The sequence below is a fragment of the Neomonachus schauinslandi genome, chromosome 6, assembly GCF_002201575.2.
Source record: "Neomonachus schauinslandi chromosome 6, ASM220157v2, whole genome shotgun sequence".
Lineage (NCBI taxonomy): Eukaryota > Metazoa > Chordata > Mammalia > Carnivora > Phocidae > Neomonachus > Neomonachus schauinslandi.
Genome location: NC_058408.1, coordinates 136,972,920 through 136,994,480, shown reverse-complemented (window position 1 = coordinate 136,994,480; position 21,561 = coordinate 136,972,920). Strand labels below are relative to the sequence as shown.

At 40.0% G+C, this 21,561-nt stretch overlaps 1 protein-coding gene across 3 annotated transcripts in view; it reads right to left on the bottom strand.

The window, feature by feature from the left end:
- Positions 1-21,561, bottom strand: part of VTI1A (vesicle transport through interaction with t-SNAREs 1A) — a 346,286-nt gene that overhangs the window by 116,802 nt on the left and 207,923 nt on the right. For all 3 annotated transcript variants that reach the window (XM_044916605.1, XM_044916604.1, XM_021699588.1), the window contains 2 exons: positions 18,649-18,719; positions 17,914-17,975 (listed from right to left, as the gene is read on the bottom strand). In XM_044916605.1, the coding sequence (XP_044772540.1) occupies positions 17,914-17,975; positions 18,649-18,719 (133 nt within the window). The remainder of the gene's footprint in view (positions 1-17,913; positions 17,976-18,648; positions 18,720-21,561) is intronic.

Here is a 21,561-nt window from a genome sequence, read left to right as displayed (position 1 = left end):
TTCATCAACCCTTTAGTCATGCTGATGAGGACAACAGCTTCTTTTCAGGCCGGCTGCTAAGCATCCCCATTTGCAAGTGGAAATAATAAAATCCAGAGAACTTGATTAACAAGGCAGGTGTGTACCTAGAAAGAACCCCGGTGCCAGAGATGACTTTTACTTGGAAAAAAAATGTCTTAAAGATTTTTATTTATTTATTTATTTGAGAGAGGGAGAGACAAAGAGAGAGAGAGGGAGAGCACGAGAGTGGGGGACAGTCAGAGGGAGAAGCAGACTCCCCACTGAGCAGGGAGCCCGATGTGGGGCTTGATCCCAGGACTGGGACTCTGGGATCATGACCTGAGCTGAAGGCAGATGCTTAACTGACGGAGCCCCCCAGACAGAAAATTTTTTAAAAATGATATCTTGGCAAGACATGTGGTTAACACTTTTTTCCCCAAAGCAAAACTGGATTAAAAAACATCAAGTCCTATTAAAGCAAAACTGTTGCTTTAAAAACAAACAAGCAAACAAACAACAAAAGGTAGCACAACACCAGGCCCAGGCCAGTTTCAGTCAATGTTGTGAAGACTGATTTCAGTCCATCCAGACTCTGACATGTGACCTCCTAAAACCCTCCAGGACCTAGCTCTGCTTTACCTCCATATCGACCTATCTCAGAGAAGAATCTGATCATGTCGCACCAGTGCCCACGCAGCAGCTGAAGACACAGCCAAGCCTAACGATCAAGAGAACAAGCTCTATAGGGAGGATTCTTGGGCATTGGCTCAGAATGGTATTTTTGATGGCAAAGGGCTCCTAAAGAACCCCCCCCCCCCCTTTGTTGGAGTAGGTCTATTCTGCCTACACACACCTGTACTTGCAATATCTTTCAGAATCCTTAGGAAAACAACAAAAGTAGGGATGTTTCGGAGGAAATAAGACCTTGTGAGACAACGCTCATCAATGGGTTACATGAAAGCTATGAAAGAACGTGGCCTTTTAATAAGGCTTGTTCTGCCTAGAGCCGGTAAATGGTGTTCAGTAAGGAATAATGATGATGGGAAAAGGTGGGCCATGGGCTTTCAGGCCATTATGACGTTGCCAAGCTTTTATCTCCCCAGTGGAGGGTAAAGATGGGAAGCAGATGACTGGGCACGAGTGCAAACATGTTGTGAGGTGACCCACATTCTACTGTTGAAAGGGGAACATCAGAAAACAAAAGGCAAAACTCTTAAAGTTGACAATATAGAGCTGATTTGAATGACCTGCCATGCCTGCCTTACAAGATGCTACCTCCCTGTTCATGCTGTTTCCTTAGCCTGGAATCCCTTTTAACTTTGCCTGGGCAAATGTTACCCCTCCTTCAAGGGCCATTACAAATGCCATGTCATCTATGAAACTCATCCTGATTACTTCAAGCTGCCAATAATCTCCAGACTCTGGGAACTGTGCACTGAGGCTTCTGATTACCAAACATCTTGAGTTAGTACTTCTGCACTCCTTATCTCTTTCTGATTAGGGCATGAGTTTTCTGAAGGCAAGAGTCATCCTCCATCCCTATATACCCAGGAAAAGTTCCTTTCACATATTCGTGGAGTGAATTACCACTTTCCTTAATAAATGGTTCCCAGGGTAGGAGCATTAAGATGGGAAATCATTTCCTGTAGGTAAGTGACAATTATTGTTGGAGATTAGACTTTTCCCCGGGAGGAACAGAGAAGGGAAATGAGGGGTAGGGAAATGTGGGAGGATGCCTGGCCTACAGTAGATGGGTCTGTATAAGGCTGTCATGATGTCAAGCACAGGCAGTCATGTCTTGTCTACAAGGTGCATCAGTAGTCTCCATCAGTGAATCGAGATGCCACAGTGGACCTTGCCAGGCAGCATTTGGAATGACCCCTAAATCTTGCCTCACTATATTACCGAGCGGGACACTTAAACCTCAAAGAAGATTCATCTAAAGAAACTGGCACATGGGATTTCATTTTCCCTAAGGCTTCCATGCCTTGTGTCAGTAAATCATCAATAATCAAACAGCAACAGTTAAAACAAGACCACCCAGGCATAGAGGCCCAAGGGTTGAGCTACAGAAATGGTTTGTTTGGTCCCCTTATCTAGGGCAATTTTAAAGATCACTCACAGTCTCCAGTTTAAAATGGTGCCTGGATGATGGCTCCTGATGTTGCATCTATCAAAGTACCCATTAAACTGAATGAAAAAATACAAGGTGATGATAATTTACAACACCAAAACGGACATCATAAATTGCCAGAGCCTGGAAGGATTTTCTACCACTACAAAATATGAATGGGGCTAAAAAATGTAAGCAGTAGTTCACCCTCCACAAAGTCTGCTACTAGATAAAAAAAACTGCAAAGCCCATAAAAAGCAGAAACTGAGCAGCTGTCTCTCTTATGAGTGGATGCTGCAGCTTACGAGGTATTTGGACTGCTGTATTCATTCCTCTTTCTCCATGCTCCACATCTCATTTCTTTTCTACAGCCAGCAAGAAACTTGAGTTCCCGGGAAAACAATAAATCAACATTGAAGAGCAACAGGAAGGGTGTGGTGTAAGGTACTGAATGCTGGGAAGTGTAGTCTTCCTAAGTAAAGTGTGCCTGTGTGGGGTGGTGGTGGACAGGACAGTTGAGTATCCAAGGGCTGGACATTTCTCATGTCAAAGTCATGGAGTGGTGGGAAAGAAGCATTTCCATTTCATTCCCATAAAGACAGTTTGGAAGACAAAGGACAATCACTAGACAGGGCTAAGCATAGAAAGCTGCCATCCATTTGCAGATCTAAGAAGAGGTTTTCAAGAGTAATCAAACCAAATAAAAACTCAAAACAACATGAGGACGATGGAAAACAGATCCTACAGAACAAGGGAAAGGAAATGGCATCTTCAGAGTCAGAGGAAGAACGTGATTCTTTATAGATTTCCACATCATATACTTATCCTGAAAAAGTTCCTTGAAGATATGTCCCAGCTGACCACAAAATTAGATTAAGATGAGTGGCAAAGAATGGCAAAGTCACAAATGAGAGAAACATTTATTCTCTTCAAGGATACCACCTTGAGAGATTAATCTATGAATGCAGACACATAGCATCAGGGTATAGTAAGAGCTAGACAAATCCTACATGTTTAACACAAAGGAAATAATCCTCTGAGAGAATTATTATGTAACCATTATAAGTAAGAATTACAAAGAGTTTTTCATGGCATGGGAAAATGCTTTCAATATAATCTTAATGTAAAGAGCGGGATATAAAATTGGGTATATGTTGTATGGTCTCAATTATATAAATAAAATACACAGGAAAATACATAGAAAAACCTTGGAATGAAATATGCCAAAACTTTACAGTTGCTACATTTCACCACTGTGATTATGGATGGCTTTCTCCCTGTTTCTTGATAAATTTCTTTTTCTACAAAATAAGAGGTTTTAAAAAACTTTTATTATTAGAAAAGACTTTTAAATTAGGAAAAAATATAATTATGAAGACAACGTGGAAACAGAAATATGTGTAAGATATAATATTAAGTGAGAAAAGCAACATAATAATCTACATGGATCATGACTGAAAGAAGGGAACATTTGTATCAAAAAGGGTAGTTTGTTTCACAGTGGAGGGATTAAATATGATTTTTTCCTTTAAAAATTACCTATATTATAGCTATTTTGTGTTTTATAGCAAAAATGTGATTTAAAAAGAGTGCCCCCGAATAAAATATGTTAGTCACATCCTCAGAGTGGTGGCATTACAGAAAAGAAACCTTTCTGAGGCCGGCAACTACTTTAGATCTAGCCACAGTTTCCCAAAGACTACTCAGGTTCACTTTCACGTTCCAAACAATTACTATTACCACAACTTAGGCTAAGCCCTTGGGGGCAGGGCCTTTTTCTGGCTTACACTCCATCTCCAGACTCCATCTCCAGTGCTCACAAAATATTTGGTGATGAACAAATGAATGAAAGAAGGACAGAAAGGCTACGCCACTTCACAGGTACAGCCTTTGGTAAAAAGATTCTTTGCAATTCATTCAGTTTTTATGCTATCTCCAATGTTGAAAATTACAAGGATACTTTGCTTCAAGAATACTCATCATTCATCATAGATTACATGCTCCATGGAAATCCAGTTGGAGCCAAAACCTGGTGCCATATTTTTATTTCTCTTTTTCCATTTCAAAAGAAAAAGCTGTGGTTAATTCTAATTTTCCTGCAGGCAGAAGGAAGAGGAACTTTTTATGTATATGAAAGAATGGCACCCCCCCAGCCACTTGAGGACAGTTCCTCCCAGGAACACCTGTTTGCTCCAATTGAAGCCTGTCCAAATTGAGTCCTGGGGATCGGGAGCTTGCTCTTCAAATGTCCCACCATTCTACAATATTTATTCCCCACCTGTCTGATGGCCGTGATGGCTTGGGAATGCTCCAGCCAGGGAAAGCTGTTTCTTGGCCCTGACATGGCAGAGCTAACAGCAGCTAATGTTCACCCAGAATCTGGTCTGAATCCAATTGCCCCAGAGTTTAAAAATGCCTCTTTTTTTTTACCCCCTCCTCCTTTTCACAGTCTACCAGGCTTAGCAAAAGTTCTTAAGGAGGAGGAGGTAAATAATTTTTCATCTTCATACCAACATGTTGCAAAACCAAGTTATACCTTTCACTTTTTATCTCTTAAATCTGATTTTTGGGTTTTCCACTTCCAAATAGGTACCCAATGAAGCAAATGAAGATTAGTAAATTATTTTCTCCAGTAAGAGAACTATTAAAATCCAAAAGGTAAAATGTAATAAAGACGATCTTAAGCACAGAATTTAACATGTAATTCAGGGAAAGAAAAAGATGCCCACATCATACTCCAATTATAACAGTGAAATAATGTTTTATTTAAAAAATTCTAGCCATGAGAAATCTGTACATTTGCAAAGCTTACATAAAGCCTTATAAAATAAGAGACCTTTTATCTTCTCCACATCCATGAGCTTGAAAATACTTTATCTATGCAATTGCAAGGCACATAAAAACCTCAGTGAATAAATAAAATGTTCTTTTTTTCTTTATGCAGAAGCTTTAAAAATTATCCATATAAATAGCTTGGCCTTGAACAAACAGATTAAAAGACCTAACAGGCTATGGTTTCAGATCACGTATACAGAATAGAAAATGAAAGCTTTTCTTTATTGGCTGGGCAAGTTTTCTACTAACTAAATTTCTATAAGCCCATTTGATGAGAAAAGTTTAACTGGAATATATGAAAAAATTCAGTGTTTTAAAGTGATACACTTTATTTTTTTTTTTACCAAATAATATGCCACAACAATATAGCCACTGTACTCTGCCAATATTCTTTGCATCTATTCGTGAAATAGTCAACATGCAGTATATTTTCAAAGGTCATAAAATTTTACAAATATGTGATTTTAGTCAAATGCATGAAAATTCTCAATATGTTTCTAAAACTGGGGTACAAAATGTGAAGAGGTATTTCGTGATTGTTTAGAAATCATTTAGGTGATTTCAAGCTTGTCTTATTTGCTCGAAGAAAATCTTAAACTCCATTACAATTAAAAAAAAAATGCTCAACAAGTCTTTGGATCATACTTATTTTATGAGCAGGTGCAGTTACACATTTGTTAACTTCCTACGTGCCTTCAACATGGCGGTGGCCAAACAGATCTTTCTAACACCAACCTTCTAATTCCGTTGCTGGGAGTTACCACCTTGACGCTGCCATAGAAAGGGAAACAGCAAACCCCACACGTGGATTGAGAATTGGGCAGTAACTTTCAGGCCCGGACACCTGCCCCCTCCTCTATAAAGTCTCCCTAACCACAGGCCCCAGGGATTTCTCCTTCCTGTCCTCGTGTCTGGCACTTAACCTCTTATTTACGGACAGCACAAGTTACTACGTATTGTTGGTTCTTAAAGATATCAAACTACCTGGCAGTGGAGTTCTGAGTTTGTTGAGTCTCCTATACTACCATATTCCCTTTACACAGTAAACATTAAATATCTGCTTTCAGGGCACCTGGGTGGCTCAGTCGGTTAGGCGTCTGACTTCAGCTCAGGTTGTGGTCTTGGGGTCCTGGGATTGAGCCCCGCACTGGGCTCCCTGCTCGGCGGGGAGTCTGCTTCTTCCTCTCCCTCTGCCCCTTCCCCCAGGGCTCGTGCTCACTCTCTCTCTCAAATAAATAAAATTAATTTAAAAAAAATATATCTGCTTTTGAAGATGTTGCGTTACTGCTACAATGTCGCTAAGAACATGGCTTCTGTGGCTAAAACCAGGACACTGGGCCAAGGTCTGCCCCATCTCGGTGGAATGACCTTGGGCAAGACTCAACAATGGCAGGTCTCGATGATCTATAATATAAGGATAATAGTGGCAACACCAATCCACAGAGTTCTTTTCAAGATTACATTATGTGAAATAATGTATGGGAATGGGCCTTACAAATCCTAAGGCCCTATATAAATTTTAATTTGCTTTTGTCTTTCAGGACGTATTTTTTGACACATGATCTGATTCCCCGGGGAAGATACCCCACAAAATTTCTTGTTAAATTTTGTGGAAACTTCAAAATAAGTGTTTCTGGTAGGTCAACACATTTCAAATACGTGAGAATAGCAAAGTGATTAAGTGGTGTTTAATGAGGGAACTGTGCGCAGTTCTATAACCATGTCCCATTTCTCAATTCTTCGGAGTTGGTTGTGGATTCTTGAAAACTTTGTGGAAAATCTCCAGAAAGATACATATGCACACATATGCGAACATTTTCAGAAAATCCTGGTGGTTAAGAGACTCTGGGAAGCCCTCTTCAGAATAGGGGCCACTGCCCTGTGGCTTAAGACAGAGAGTGTGGTTTCATGAAAATACCTGTGGACCTGATTCAGACACCTTTAACTGACTGGGTAATTAAAAAGCTGATAGTTTTTTCTTCTTCATCATAAAATCAGTAAGGTATCAGAAGTGGAAAGCAGAGTCTCTTTTTTCCTAGGTAAACTGTAATTTTACAGGAGACTAGAGTGCTGTTCTTTCATAAGTTCCAAGCCTCTTCAACACTCATTTTTTTAATTTAATTTTTTTTTTTAAAGATTCTATTTATTTGACAGAGAGATAGAGAGAGCACAAGTAGGCAGAGTGGCAGGCAGAGGGAGAGGGAGAAGAGGGCTCTCCACTGAGCAGGGAGCCCGATGTGGGGCTCGATTCCAGGACCCTGGGATCATGACCTGAGCCGAAGGCAGACGCTTAACCAACTGAGCCACCCAGGCGCCCTTCTTCAACACTCTTTGTAAATTTTTGGTAAAATTAATCATTCTCTCATTTTCTTCATTGATATTCATACTTAAGTTCCAAGGTTCTTCACATAACTTTGCAAAGAAGTCGTTAGCTTTTTAAATAGAGCATTGAGGTTAAAAAAAATGATGCTGTCTCCTCTCGTTTCAGTTCTATCTTGTCCAAAAATGTTAGAGACAATTTAAAATAAAAAATAAAAACAACCTCAATTGATACCAGCAAGGTGTGGCCAACTTTAGCAGTTTAAGAAATATTTTAATTATACTTTTGGATATTGAATATATTTCTTCACAGTGTTTTTTTTGTTTTGTTTTTTCCCCTTGAAAGCAAAGAATTCTTTCTTAATACCTAGATGACAAACTCTCAAGATGTACACAGTTGTTTCTTATTATGGCTTCCCTGGAAAACATTTCTGGGAAAGCACAATTCCCAGCCACTTACTTTGTTTACAACAGACAAAACTGCTTGTGTGGTATAAATAGGAGTCTGTCCTTAAATGCTGCTGAAAAATAAAATGCAACCATGAAAAGGAGCCATTTCCTGCCTCAAAGGTGGCTTAAAAAATATTCTTAGCTACTTTAGGAACAGCACCAAAGCATAAATAATAATTATCAATCACCACACAATAAAAGACTAATTTTACCAAAAAAAAAAAAAAAAGAGAGAGAGAGAGAGAGACAGAGAGGGGGAGAGAGAGAGAGAGAACAACAACAAGCTACATAATCCAGAGATGCCCTCAGAATTGTCAGCATTGGAAGGTTTTCTTATCCCGCATGATTATGAAACCCCTTTTTGTCCTCCTGCATTTGTGATGTATATCTATAACTCGTTCTTGTTTGTGCAGATAAGCCTTGCCTTGTCTCCCTAACTGCACTTTCAAAAGAAGATTCACAGTTGTTTGACTTTTGATCTGGGTAGCAGCTAGCTCGACCACCTGCACTGTGCATGAGCTGTTACTGAGCTTGCTTTGTCCCATCTTACAACACAGCGAGCCTTTTAAAATTGATGTGTGAATACGCTAATTTACAATGTGAGCGTTCAAACAAAAAAATATGGTGGTGGTAGTGGTGGTGGTGGTGGCCGCAGCAGAAGGGGGAGATTTGTGAAGAGAGAAGCCCTGACGCTCGCTTTATAAAGTTCAGATATTGTTCACTGCCTCTGGCATTTAATGAAACAGATGGCCAAAGGCCTCCCTCAGCTCACAATGGAGCAGACAGTGGTGTGATGGTGTGGGGGCCTGGAATTGTAAAATGTTGTTTGGTGATGGTATATGTTAATAAATAGCCATTTACAAGGGGGGCCGAGGGCTCCATTACTTGTTTATAAGGAAGGCCTAGGGCTCCTTGCTTCGAGTTAACAGCTCAAGGCTGCATTCAAAGAAGGCATTGATGGTGAAGGTGAAGTGCAGCCTTCATATTCCACATCGTGCTAAAGAATGGCACGTATCCTGGGGAAGAAAGGAAAAATCATAAAAGAAAAGTAATTCAAGAATTAGGTCAAATTGTGGCTCACAACCAAGGAAAATATAAGATGCTTTTCTACTGTCATTAAATAATTGACAGAAATATTCTGTTATTGTGACGTTCCTTATTTTCTCTTTCAATGAGCATGTTTACATTGTCGCCAAAGTGCAACAGATAAAAACCTGCAGGGTTTCAACTAAATTATATCCACGTGAACCTACACAGCAACTGTGAAACTATTCTTAGCCATTCTCCCAAGGATTATTCACTGATCAGGACTATGCCAGGGTAACTTGACCCTGGGCTGAATGCGACGAGGTTCCTGACTGCGAGTAGCTTACAGTCCAGACCTGAGGACCCTGAGGAGAACCGGATACACAGACACTCCATATTCCCTTCCGAGTGGGGATGTGCCCGGGAGCTGTCACCACCTCCCCAAAACCATTCTTTCCAGGGCCCATCTCTGCAGCAAGAAAGGCTCTGCTTGACCTCAACGAAAGGTTACTTTCACCTTATAAAACACTGTGAATCCTCTGATCGTGTTTCCTGCTTTGCTTTCAGATAGAACATTTTCCACCTGGCTATCTGTACGGGAGTCTGTTCAAAGTCTATGCTTTGGCAGTACTAAAGGGATTCCCTGGTTTTGTTTTATTACTCTTACACCTGGATTTCCTCCCCTATTTGTTTCAGCTGGTTGCACAACGTGGTGGGGAACTATATGAAATCCTTTGAGGGATGAGGTAGGGGGTAAAAAAAGGTCTAGAAGAAAGTTAAGACGTGTAAGCATATGACAACAATAGGCACAATGCAAAGCAGGAGACGTTAATGCCTTGCAGGAAGTACAAACTACTGTGAAGGATCAGGGCCAAGACAGATCATTTCTGGCTGAGAAACTGATAAAGGCTTGACAGACAGAGTGGTATTCCAGGTGAGATACAGAGTACAGATAAAAGTTTATCTAGAACATTCTGAAGACACTATCTGTTGTTTTTGACTAGCCAGAATCTATTCCCCTTTCCAGTAAAAGCTCCTGGATTTTCCTGAGGAAACTATGCTTTGTCTATTTTCAGGCTGAATGTCCATCCCCTGCCAGAGGTCCCAGGTCTAAAAGGACCAATCAAACATTAATGGGATTTTTACCCAACCAGAGCCAAACCAGAACCAGTAAGACTCCATGCTATGACTTCTATTGGAAATACTGGGGAAAAAAAGATGATTATATTCAGTGGGTGTCACTGAGAGGGCTGGCAAAAACTGTCTCCGCAAGGAGAAACCCACGCACAAGAGAGCCGGGTTGGGAGACAGAGCAAGACCCCGTCCTGACGCTCCTGTTAGAACCTTAGATTCCACAGTGTTTGAAGTTGCTCCCGCCCTGGAACTATTTAGTTAATATGGCAATATATTTCCTCTTTGTGGCTTACAGCTAGTTTGATCTGGGTTTCTGTCCCTTTCATCCAGAAGATTCCTGACTGTAATAGGCGGGAGAAGGAGGATATTCAGGAGGAAGTAACAGAAGAAACACAGGTATAGGATTAGTAAGGGGCTAGGGCTAGCTTTGGAGATGGGCGGTAGTGAACTTGAGTAGGGACATAGGTCTATCCAATGGGGGTAGGAGCAAAGGAAGCGAGAATGCTCACTGACAGACCTCAGTGTTTAGACTAAGGAGGACATGTGTCAGCAGGCAGGGGGGAACCACAGGAGGAAACAGTGCTAGCGTTGCTCTCTGGAAGGTGAACTGGCCAGTAGTATTTAGAAGAACGTAAGAGGGGAAGAGGCATAGAGACTGACCCAGAGGCTCCCCTCTCTAAACAGTCCAAAGAGAAGGATGGACTGTCATTTGGGAAGGACTGAGCTTGGAGGATCTCTCTGCTCTGGGCAGCACTCTGAGGACTCTGAGGCAGTCCAAGCAGCACAGTGAGGGTCACAAAATGGGGAGGGAGAGTGGTGGCAATGGTACTGAAGCAGGCATACTTGCAGAATACTGGAGGTAAGGGAGATTATAGATTCATCTTTGCACGCTGTCTGGTTAATGTCCCACAGTCTAGGGTCAAAACTAAATCTTTTTTTTTTTTTTTAAAGATTTTATTTATTTGACAGAGAAAGACACAGCGAGAGAGGGAACACAAACGGGGAGTGGGAGAGGGAGAAGCAGACTCCCTGCCGAGCAGGGAGCCCGATGCGGGACTCGATCCAGGGACTCCAGGATCATGACCTGGGCCGAAGGCAGTCGCTTAACCAACTGAGCCACCCAGGCGCCCGGGTCAAAACTAAATCTTAAAGGACTCCTTAAAAACACACCCCCTTGGACGCCATTGGTACACAACAGCTTCCGTGGCTACAAAGACCAGAACAAGGGCCTCAGCCCCATCTTAGCTAGTGGGATCTGGTCAGGCTTATTCATTGCTTTCTAGAACAACTGTCTGCTCATCCAGAAAGGTTACTTAACTATCTGTGAGGCACAGTAGGAAAAAACAGACGCTGGAGGCAGACCACCTCTGCATAGCTGAATGACATCTAATAACGGTTGCTTATTTCTTAAAATGGGAATAATAATCTCTGTCTTCTAGGGTTGTCATGAAGATGAAATAAGATAATCTATAGTAAGTGCTTAGACTAGCGCCTGCTACCTAGGATGTATCCATGAGTGCATACATAGCAGTGTTTTTGTTAATAAAAGACACAGTAGAGTGTAGAATAATAGATCTCAAAATTCTGAATTTCCCAGCACAGTAAAATGTGGGGGAGGGGGAGAAGGTGGGACGACTGACGCAGGCCTGCCAATGTTTCTTACCAACTATCTATTTCTCCATTTGCTATAACAATGGACTTTTAAGGGAAATGGTTCACTACCACAATTATTTCACAGAAGAAATGGAATTATAACACAGATAGCATATGACAGTAACCATCTGTGTAATGAAAACTCATCAGTTCATACTCTTTCCATCTCAGCACTAGTTAGTGAAAACTGGCTCTCAGAACCTTTTGGTGCAGTGCATTCAAAAGAGTGAGCCAAGTTCACATCCTAATTCTGTGCCTTTCTGTGTACGTGACTACGGACAGTTTACTAAGCATAGGTATTCTCATCTGGGAAATGGGGATATGATGCTTCCTCCACAGAGTTCTTAAGGATTGAATCAGATAATGTGGGCAAAGTATGGTTAGGGTCCAGCACACTTATGGCAGCTGGTAGAGTTGTCACTGACAGATAACTTCAGATGCTGTGTTTTAATGTCTGACACAGGACCAAAATTCTAGTTTAGACCTATGAGACTGTCGTCAAAGAGAAACACATATAAAGAAATCGCATGCTGTTCTTTAGTTTGGTAAAAGTACTATCCATGTCAGCCTTGAAGAGGTCATATGACAAAGGCAATGAGTCAAGTGCATAGTAATAAACTTATATAAAAAGGACCAAGATTATTTTTTAAAATTCTCTTTGTAGCATTATTCTAATCTCAGATCCTAGATCTGTTAAGTCTAAAGAATCTGCAGAAAATTCATTTTATTCAAAAAAATATATTATTTATTTATTTGTCAGAGAGAGAGCAAGCGAGCGCACAAGCCGGGGGAGCAGCCCAGGCGGAGGGAGAAGCAGGCTCCCCGCTGAGCAGGGAGCCCGATGAGGGACTCGATCCCAGGACCCTGGGATCATGACCTGAGTCGAAGGCAGATGCTTAACCAACTGAGCCACCCAGGCACCCAATCATTTTATTCTTGAACTAATACACACTTGATTAAAAGCTGAAGACTATCTTGGAGGTTAGGATTTCGCTATATATTAATTTAAGGTCAGGGCCCATGTTCAACACTTGCAAAAACAGGCCAACAAAGGGGAATAATGGATAAACAGAGAAAAGAAAAAAAGCAATAAAAGTCAAAGTATAAATGTTAAGATATTGCAAGGGAAGACATACTTTTCAGTGCATAAAAATTGAGTAAATTCTCAAGGACATCTTTCTTACAAGTCCTGGAAACTCTCTACTGTCGAATTTTTAGACTTTTTTTTTTAAATTTTATTTATTTATTTGAGAGAGAGAGAGACAGAGACAGCAAAAGATAGCATGAGTGGGTAGGAGAGGGAGAAGCAGGTTTCCTGCCCAGCAGGGAGCCCGAAGCAGGGCTCGATCCCAGGACCCTGGGACCATGACCTGAGCCGAAGGCAGATGCTTAACCGACTGAGCCACCCAGGAGCCCCAAATTTTTAGACGTTGTAATAAGAATAATTAAAATACAACAAAATGTTTCCTGAGCAAAAGGAGCGAGGGCGGGGAGCATGAATCTTCAAAGAAGATTAAAACAAAACAAAACACCGAGTTGTAGCATATTTCTTTAAGAATAAATTTGTTTACTAAAAAGATTTGTATTTCCAATGCTTACATTGGTCTCGTATTGCTATTTCTGGTGTACCTATCCTTACGAATCATTTTGACAGTACACTAAAATTTTCCAGATGCTTTACCTGTCATTCTACCAAAGCAACAAAACCATGTTGAAAAGGTAAAATGTGATAGCAATGATAGGTGGCAATTATTCCCCAGACTGACTCAGAGGTAGCTCTTACAAAAATACAAGTATTAAATAAGACCGTATGGGTAGCGCCAGCTAGGCCAGCTGCCTTTAGTACTCTCTGGTTTGTTTATCTTATAGATTAGTTACAAAAGGCCTCTCACCCCTACCTGCTTAAACAAGTTACTACAGGCATGCTGGAAGGATAAACGAGAATTCACTTTTTGAAGGAAACATTCTGATTTTTTTTTAATGAAAAAAAAAATTTTAAACAGCAGGGGCACATACAGGTCATGGGTGGGAGAGAGGAAATTATTTGATATTAAGGTAATCATACAGAAAAAGACATTTAAAAAATACGACATATGCTGTTTCTTTTTGTAAGCCTTTTGCCAGCATGTAACATGCAGTCCATGAGCCAACATTTTGTAACGTGTCCTCCAAATTTATGTCAAAGGAGATCTCAAATCTTAACTGTTATATTCCCAATAAATCCTTCAGATACTTTTAGAAACAAATATACTATTACTTATAAATTAGTCACTCTTCAGAGGTAAAGAAAAAAAAAAGGATCACGAAGTCTTTTGTTTTCGGACTGAAAATCTTGCAAAGTTCCAGCTTCATTTTCCCTGACCACCAGCTCTGTCTGCTCTAATAAGACTTCCCAGTCAGCTGTATATGAAATAATACACACACAAACACACATATACACACAAATATACGAAGAGCAACATGTGAGCCACTCAGCGCTGCTTGTGATGCTTTAAGACAAGCAGTTGTAATAATTACATTTTGTGAGAGTCAATGAAAAATTCATTTCTTTGGCCCCAGTCACCACATGAATGGCCATTTGTTTCGTGACCATTTTCATTATTATCTAAATAGCACTTTATTCCAAACTCTGTCTACAGAGTCAGGAAATGAGCAGTTTGTCCCTAGCTAGTTCTCCATCTTCTGTCAAGACAGAAGAAAAATTATTTTCCAGGAAATCAGCAATATCTGTGTTCTGATGTCAAGTTTCACTATTATAATTTCGAATGGACCAATTTTCTCCTTTGCTTTCTTCCTTTTGGTAATATAGCGTGGTTACATGAAGAATCATTTATTTATTTATTTTGGTTGAATCAGTGGCTACGTCACTAAACTAGACATAGCTCAATACTTTTTGCATGTTTAGTTCCTTTCAAAACTTGTTTATGATTCTATAAATCATCTCCTGCATCTCTAAACTTTTGAAACATACTGGTTTTATAGCTATTTGAATGATACCTTCTATTGGTTGTTTTCCTGGCATCCTTTTTAATGACCAGTAAGCATTCATTGGAGTCACAGAATCATCAGGAGCTTCCTTGAGACTTAGGTAATTTTAGGAATTCCCCCGGGATTTCTTTCTTTTCTTTCCTTCTAATTTTTTTAGAGAGAGCACACAAACAGGGAGAGGAGCAGAGAGTGAGGGAGACCGAATCTTAAGCAGGTTCCACACCAGGCATGGAGCCTGAAGCGGGGCTTGATCTCAACGACCCTGAGATCATGACCTGAGCTAAAATCAAGAGTCGGAAGCTTAACTGACTGAGCCACCCAGGCGCCTCTCCCCCAGTACTTTATAAGCACATATTCTCTAGCAGAGTGAAGGCAAGGATCAAAATGGTTTCATTTGAGGATTCCTCAAGGCTTTGTACACAGGCATTAAATAATTACTGAGGAAGTGAATAAGCAGAAAAAAGAAAGGAAGTAAGGAACAAAGGAAGAAGGAAGGGAGGGAGAAAAAAGGGAAATATATATATTTTTTAATGTCATGTGATGGTAATAAAAAAGTAAAAAGCATGAATGGTGGTGGCTGCCACTTACTCATTTTTATTTCCCTATCTGCTTTTGGTCAGTCTCACAGATAATCAGTCAGGTTTATATACAGACTATGGCACTGATAGAACATTAGTTTCACCTGTCTTCACAAAAGACTAATCGAAACAAATAAAATGACCCAAATGAGGGGCCATGGCACGACATTTCCGTTCAATATACAAAATTAAAAACGATCTAAGCTTAAAAAAAAAAATAATCAGCAATCTTTCTTTTAAATAAACTAAGCGCATGGTTTAGTATAGTGTAGAATATTCCCAGTCATATAGAATGTATCATATGAAAACAAAGAACCTTGCATTGTACGGAGGTAAATACCTATACTGCACAAAGAGCACATTAATTTCTTTTATACATTTGTGAAGGTGACCGATGGGCATGTGGTTTGATATTATATCTTTACTTAAATCAGAAGCAACTGTTGACACACGATGTAGCTATGCAGTTTTGGAAAGAGAATGTGATCTCTTTTTCTGAAAGAAAGTCTCCCCAGTGCTGGAAGGGAATGCCATGTGAATGGGAGAGATATAACATAGGAAGCAAAATCAGAGCATTCAGTTAAAGACTTTGGTACATAAAAGCTGGCTCCATTTCTCTAGAGACTGGTTTTCCAGGGAATAATAAAAACAATGAAGTGAAGAAGTTGATAAAATATTTTTGCCTTTTCCCAAGTCCAAAATAAATTGTATATCATGTGGGATAGTAATTAGAAACTAAACAAAACCACCACCTGCATTTGGTTCCCCAGAGACTCAGTTAGGTTACAGCATTGATTAAGAGTATCTGGATACCTTGGCTGATACCACGATCCCAGTTGAGCCTTATAAAAAACACAATAACCAATACGCACAGGGGTGGGGGTGGGGCGCTAAGTGTTTCCTTGGCTCACCATAGCAAGATGATGCCCACCTGGGGATTTTTATTTCTGTTCATACCCTAGACAGATCCCAAAAGGAGATGAGTCTGTGATTGACTGAGCTTACTTACAAAGAGGATCCCAAGTAGATTTCCGCGGAGTAACTTCCCTCTATAGGCTTATGAAACAGGCGCATTAGTCTAATTGCCCTACAGAAAGCCCAGTCAAAGGTTGCAGAAGTGTTTGTGCTTCGCCCTCTCTAAATGACTTGCAAATTTATTCAAACACAATATGAGGAGATGCTTTATTTGTTGAAATAACTGTCTGCAGTGTCCTGCACAAAAGGGTGAGGTACATCAAGCAGAAACATGGACAGAAATACATTGGTTTAGAAACTCATAAATCCTTATTTGAATCTGCCAACCTGAAAGCCACGTAGAGCCCGAATAAACTATTTTTCCTAAATGCTACATCTGATTAAGCCATACCATTAAATGACAGCTGAACTTTAACATTAATATGATATCATTTAAATAACCACATGATTTTTTTTTTACACTAAAAATGATGAATGATTTCTGGACAGCTCAATTGACATAAAGCAGGAGGACTCTTTAATGAGATTTGACAAAATGGAGACATATGCAGAATATTCGTTACAGCTCACATCGCAGGGGCCCTCCCAGGGAAGCAATAGAGGACTTTTTTCCTTTTTTTCTTTTTTATTGTCTATAGGCACTGAAGCATTCCTTTCAATTGCCACCTCTCTGTGGATTTTGAGTTTTTCTAGGTCATTTACATATTACTCTTAAGCAGAGAATCTGGTGGCTTATGGTTTTGAATCGGGACAGTGCCTGCAGGAAAAGCAGGGACATGGGGAATTAGGTCAGTGTTGGTTGGAAGTGTCCCGGAAACTTCAGGCTCGCTACTGATCAGCCTGATGGAGACCAAGCAACTATACCTTTGTTTGGTTCTCGTGCCATCCATCGCGAACACAGCAAACACACTTCTAGCAAATTATTATATACAGATACGTGATCAGAGACTTTCCTTACTCTAAAACAGTGTCTCTACAGTATCAATGCCAAAGGATTTCTCCTTTAAAATTCCAATGAAGCTATTCTAGAGGCGATTCTCACCATTCCTCATTCACATTTCCAGCTACGGTCCCAAACTGAAGGTTATGCTAAATGATAATCTTATTTGGTAGATTCTGAATCTAAGAAAATGCCATGCTGAATATACTTACGTAAAAAAAATGGCTCTGATTTTCAGAACAATGAAAACATTTCTCACTTCCCTCCGAAAAATACAGAATACAAAATACTACCCACTCATTCATTGATTTTCACACTCTCCCCAATATTTTCCATCAGTCAAAGGTTAGGGACAGACGTAAAACATTAACATTTGTTTGCTCACACATGTGAATTCAGATTATTGAGATATTCTCTAAATTTTAAAAAGCATCTTTAAATACATGTAAAATCAAAATATTTCCCCCAAACAGCATCTCTGAAAGAAATGAAAACAAGGCAACAGAGAGAGAACACAGCTAATACCGAGAATGCTCCTGATACCGGCAGGCCCACATTCCTTCTATAAGAAGGAGGCTATCGAAATAGAAAATAAAATCAGTCTGCTCCTGTCATGGGGACTTCCTCGGGCTATGAAAAAATACTTCATGTCTAACCCTAATTTTTTCCATAGCTTGAGGTAACCCCCCTAGCTCAAACCTTCTCTCTAATCTAAGTTATTCAGTATGTGTCCCTGTCCAAACAAGAGTTAATATCCGTGCCTTGTCATTTCAAAGGGGTCTTGACACAGGGTACTAAGAGCAGAGGCTCACATGCCTGGAAAATGCCCCGTTGCAACTAGATGAAAAACATCGTTTCAAAAAAGGGAGAGAGAGGAAGATAGGTCCCTACCTTGCTCTTACCTTCGCAACATCCCCGTCAGAACCCTGGAGCTTTTCCCCAAGTTAGCATCTGTTTCCCGAAGCTAGGAGGAGAAAAGCAGCATTAAAACAAAACAAAACAAGACTTCATGCAATTGGATCGTTTTGAAAGAGCACTGGCAAGCAGTAATTTTTTTCATGGATGAAAATCCAATTAGTAATAGATAAATACACTAAAATACATCTTGATACCTATACAATCCCTGAAAAATTTAGATTTAGAAAATTACATGTAATAGATAATCCCAGGAGCATTAAACTGGATACTTGAACTGGCTATAAAAGCAAATATCTCGTAGACTGACAAAGTTGAATACACATCTCATAATTAAAATCCAATTTTGAACATGTGAAGTCCTAGAAATATGAACGGAAAGGAAAATAAACTGAGGGAGGAGGAGACATCATTATCTTTACAGTTTTCACTCTGAAAGACTTGACATACTCCAAAATCTCCCTCATGATCTTCTGTTAGCTAAATAAAATATCTACCTGGGGGCAGTACGGGATGGGGAAAGAAAGAGTCAGCTTATTCTTTCTCTATTCCACACTCTTTTTTTCTTCTCCCCTTACCCGACATCCCTCATATACCCTTGCCATTTTTATACACACTTATATTTATGTCATCGCTACTGTCTATGCATGTGCTGAAGGCCTTTTGTTTTATATCTTCTCGTTTACTGAATTTATGAAAAAAATTGTATCACTTCTACTTACTCGTTCACGTGCACGCTGTATTTTTTCTCTGTCATGACTGAGGTTTTCCAACATCTCCTGGCCAATTTGCTCTGTGGAAAAGGAAATCTGAGTGAGGAAAGCCGACTCTGGGTGTAAGTACAACCTCCAGAAGTACCATAGCAGCAGTGGGTGCAGAGTTCACGTTCGATGAGTGTGCATTATATATCGGACATGTGTTTCATATACTTGGAAAATATGTAAGAAGTATTTAATACATTTACCTATGTATCTTAGGTATGATTAGGTGGGATTTACAATTCAATCTATAGAACGTGACCAACAAGGCAGTGAAGATGGAGAGGCGACAGGACTCGCCCAAGGCCCCCTCGGCCGATTTGTTATCCGCCCAAATGGAGAGCCCCGGTCCAGCGGCCTTCCTATTACCTTATCATCCTGCAATCTAGTCTCTGGTTTTGCAGATTACAACAAACGCTAATGAGTCTACTCTTCCTCCCCCACTTTATTATCGCACTGCTTTGCGTATGCAAGCGGAACTCCAGTTAGAGCAATTTTGATTTTAATGTATTCGTCCCACATACACAGTCCTTGTACTCTTGTACTCTCAACCAATATAGCTTATTGCTAGTGGAACTCTCTCTGGGCTTGGAGCAAGGGCTCCTTTAGTGTGTTCTCAGCTGCTGTGGGTACTTGAGTCAGGATGAGGGGCACTTCACACATGGTTGAGGAGAGCTCAAGCTGCAGACAGAACTTCCATTTATACAGGAAGAGGCAGGTTAGAACATTCATTAAAAAGCACACTGCTGAGTTCCGACGAGGTTTTCTTCTGCTGTGATCATCCCATTTGGTTGGCACTGGCTGGCTCTCCTCCTTTTACGAGAATGTAGGTATGTCCTAACCTGACAAATATGCAGCTGCCTTGAATAAATTTTTTTTTTTTCAGACTTACTCTCCATCACCTGGGAGGTACCTTATTCTATTAAGAGAAGGATGACAAATCTGACTCACCTGTAATTCTGGCAACCTATCTATCACATGCACACATTTCTTTCTTTTCTTTTTTTTTTCTTTTGTATCGTTCGTCTCTTTACCCACAACCTATACCAACAATTATCCTCAGCTTATAAATGTATTGAAACACTCAACCAGCATCTATTACAATGACAGCAAATAATTTCATAAAGTCATTAGGAAATCATCATGGTAGTTATTTGGCTCATGTATGTACACTAACAAACTTTTTAGAGGGACATCCTAAAAACTGTTGGGCAGTGGTTAGGTCATATTGAGAGCTTAGGTTGGGAACTCACATTGCATGAGCCTAATCCCCAGTGCCGACGCTTACTGGCTGTGTGACCTTGCATATGTTCCCTAACTTCATCGTGCCTTAGTTCTTCACCTCTAAAATAGAAAGAAGATCATTCTATGTCAAGGGGCTGGAGCAAAGGTTAAATAATTCAGTTAGAATACTTAACATAGTGACTGGCCTATAGCAATAATAAGCATTTATTGAATGATGATGATCGATATAAAGAACCAATGGACTGTTATGACCTGGGCCCTCTCCCATCCTAGGTCAGCTACAACCCACTGGAACTGGGTATCACCAAGACAAAATATCTGTCCTACCTTCCTCACAGAATTGTGGTTATAGTCAAATGAAATAACCTTAGGAAAAATGTTTTGAAAGCTATAGGAATATCATACAAATGCATGTAATTGCATAATACGTGGGAACCAATGCACTCAGTGAAAAATCATAGAGTTCCTACTCTGTGCTCGGTGTAGATGCTGGGGACATGGCCAGTAAAGAAGATCAAGCCCTTGTACTTATGAACTTTTGTGCTAATAGTGAAGATTTGGCAGCCAAAGGGCAAATGCTACATTAGAGTTTGTCTTTCATGGCACAATAGAAAAAGGACTGTCTATTCCTTTCATGATAAAAAGTCCAAGTAATAAAAAACGCTTAAACACAAAAGCATCACTGTATTTTTGATACCTATACAAACTCTGAAAATTCTTTCCAGTAGAGTACCTTCCTACTATAGTATCTCCTTTCAGACAGATGTTAGCTTCTTTTTAATTCTATTCAATATATCCTTAAGGTACTTTGGATAAGATATGTGGCTCCCAGTTAAGCAACATAATTAAGCAATCTTAATTCATTTTAACTCAAAATCTCAAATATCTAGAGGCACCATCAATACTCTAATTATTTCAGCAAAATACTACTTATATAATATTTTCTCCTATCAAGATTAATGGCATTATAATAAATAATTTTAAACAAATAGGAAATAGGTTATCATCACTGTGCCTGTCACCAGCATAATGTTTCCAGTAAGTGTTCGTGGAAGGAAGCAATGAGAGATGGAAATAGAGTACATGGAAGGAGTATATGAAGTGCATGAGAGGTTTGTGATCTATTCTTGCTCTCAAAGCATATCAAGTGGGGCATTGGAGAAGTCAGCATTGGAATGCAGCTAACAGATCCACAATTCTATCACGTTTGCTAGGGGAAAAACTATTCTGAATGGATCCATAGTCTGCTACTGAAGGAGTCAATAGAACAAGCAGTGAAGAGCTCAGGCCTTTCCAGGAGCTGTTAAATCACTCCCTCAATCTCCTGGGAAATATCTCAGCATCCAAAGTCCTAACCCATCTGGCAAGAGAAGAGATATTGGCAAGAGTGCCCACATCTTGGTCTTAATACACGGATACCATCCATTTGTTGGAAACAGAATTCTTTCTTTCATTTCTTATTTGCTACCTTCGTTTTTAATGCCCCAGTAAAGCAAAGTCCAGGTCAAGCATATTAGAAATGCTTACACTTATAGGATGAAAGGAGAAATTCATCAAACAAAGTTAGGTGTGGTTTTTTTCCTTATGTGTTCCTCTACTCCAATCAAAACAAAACAAGACAAAATTGGAAAG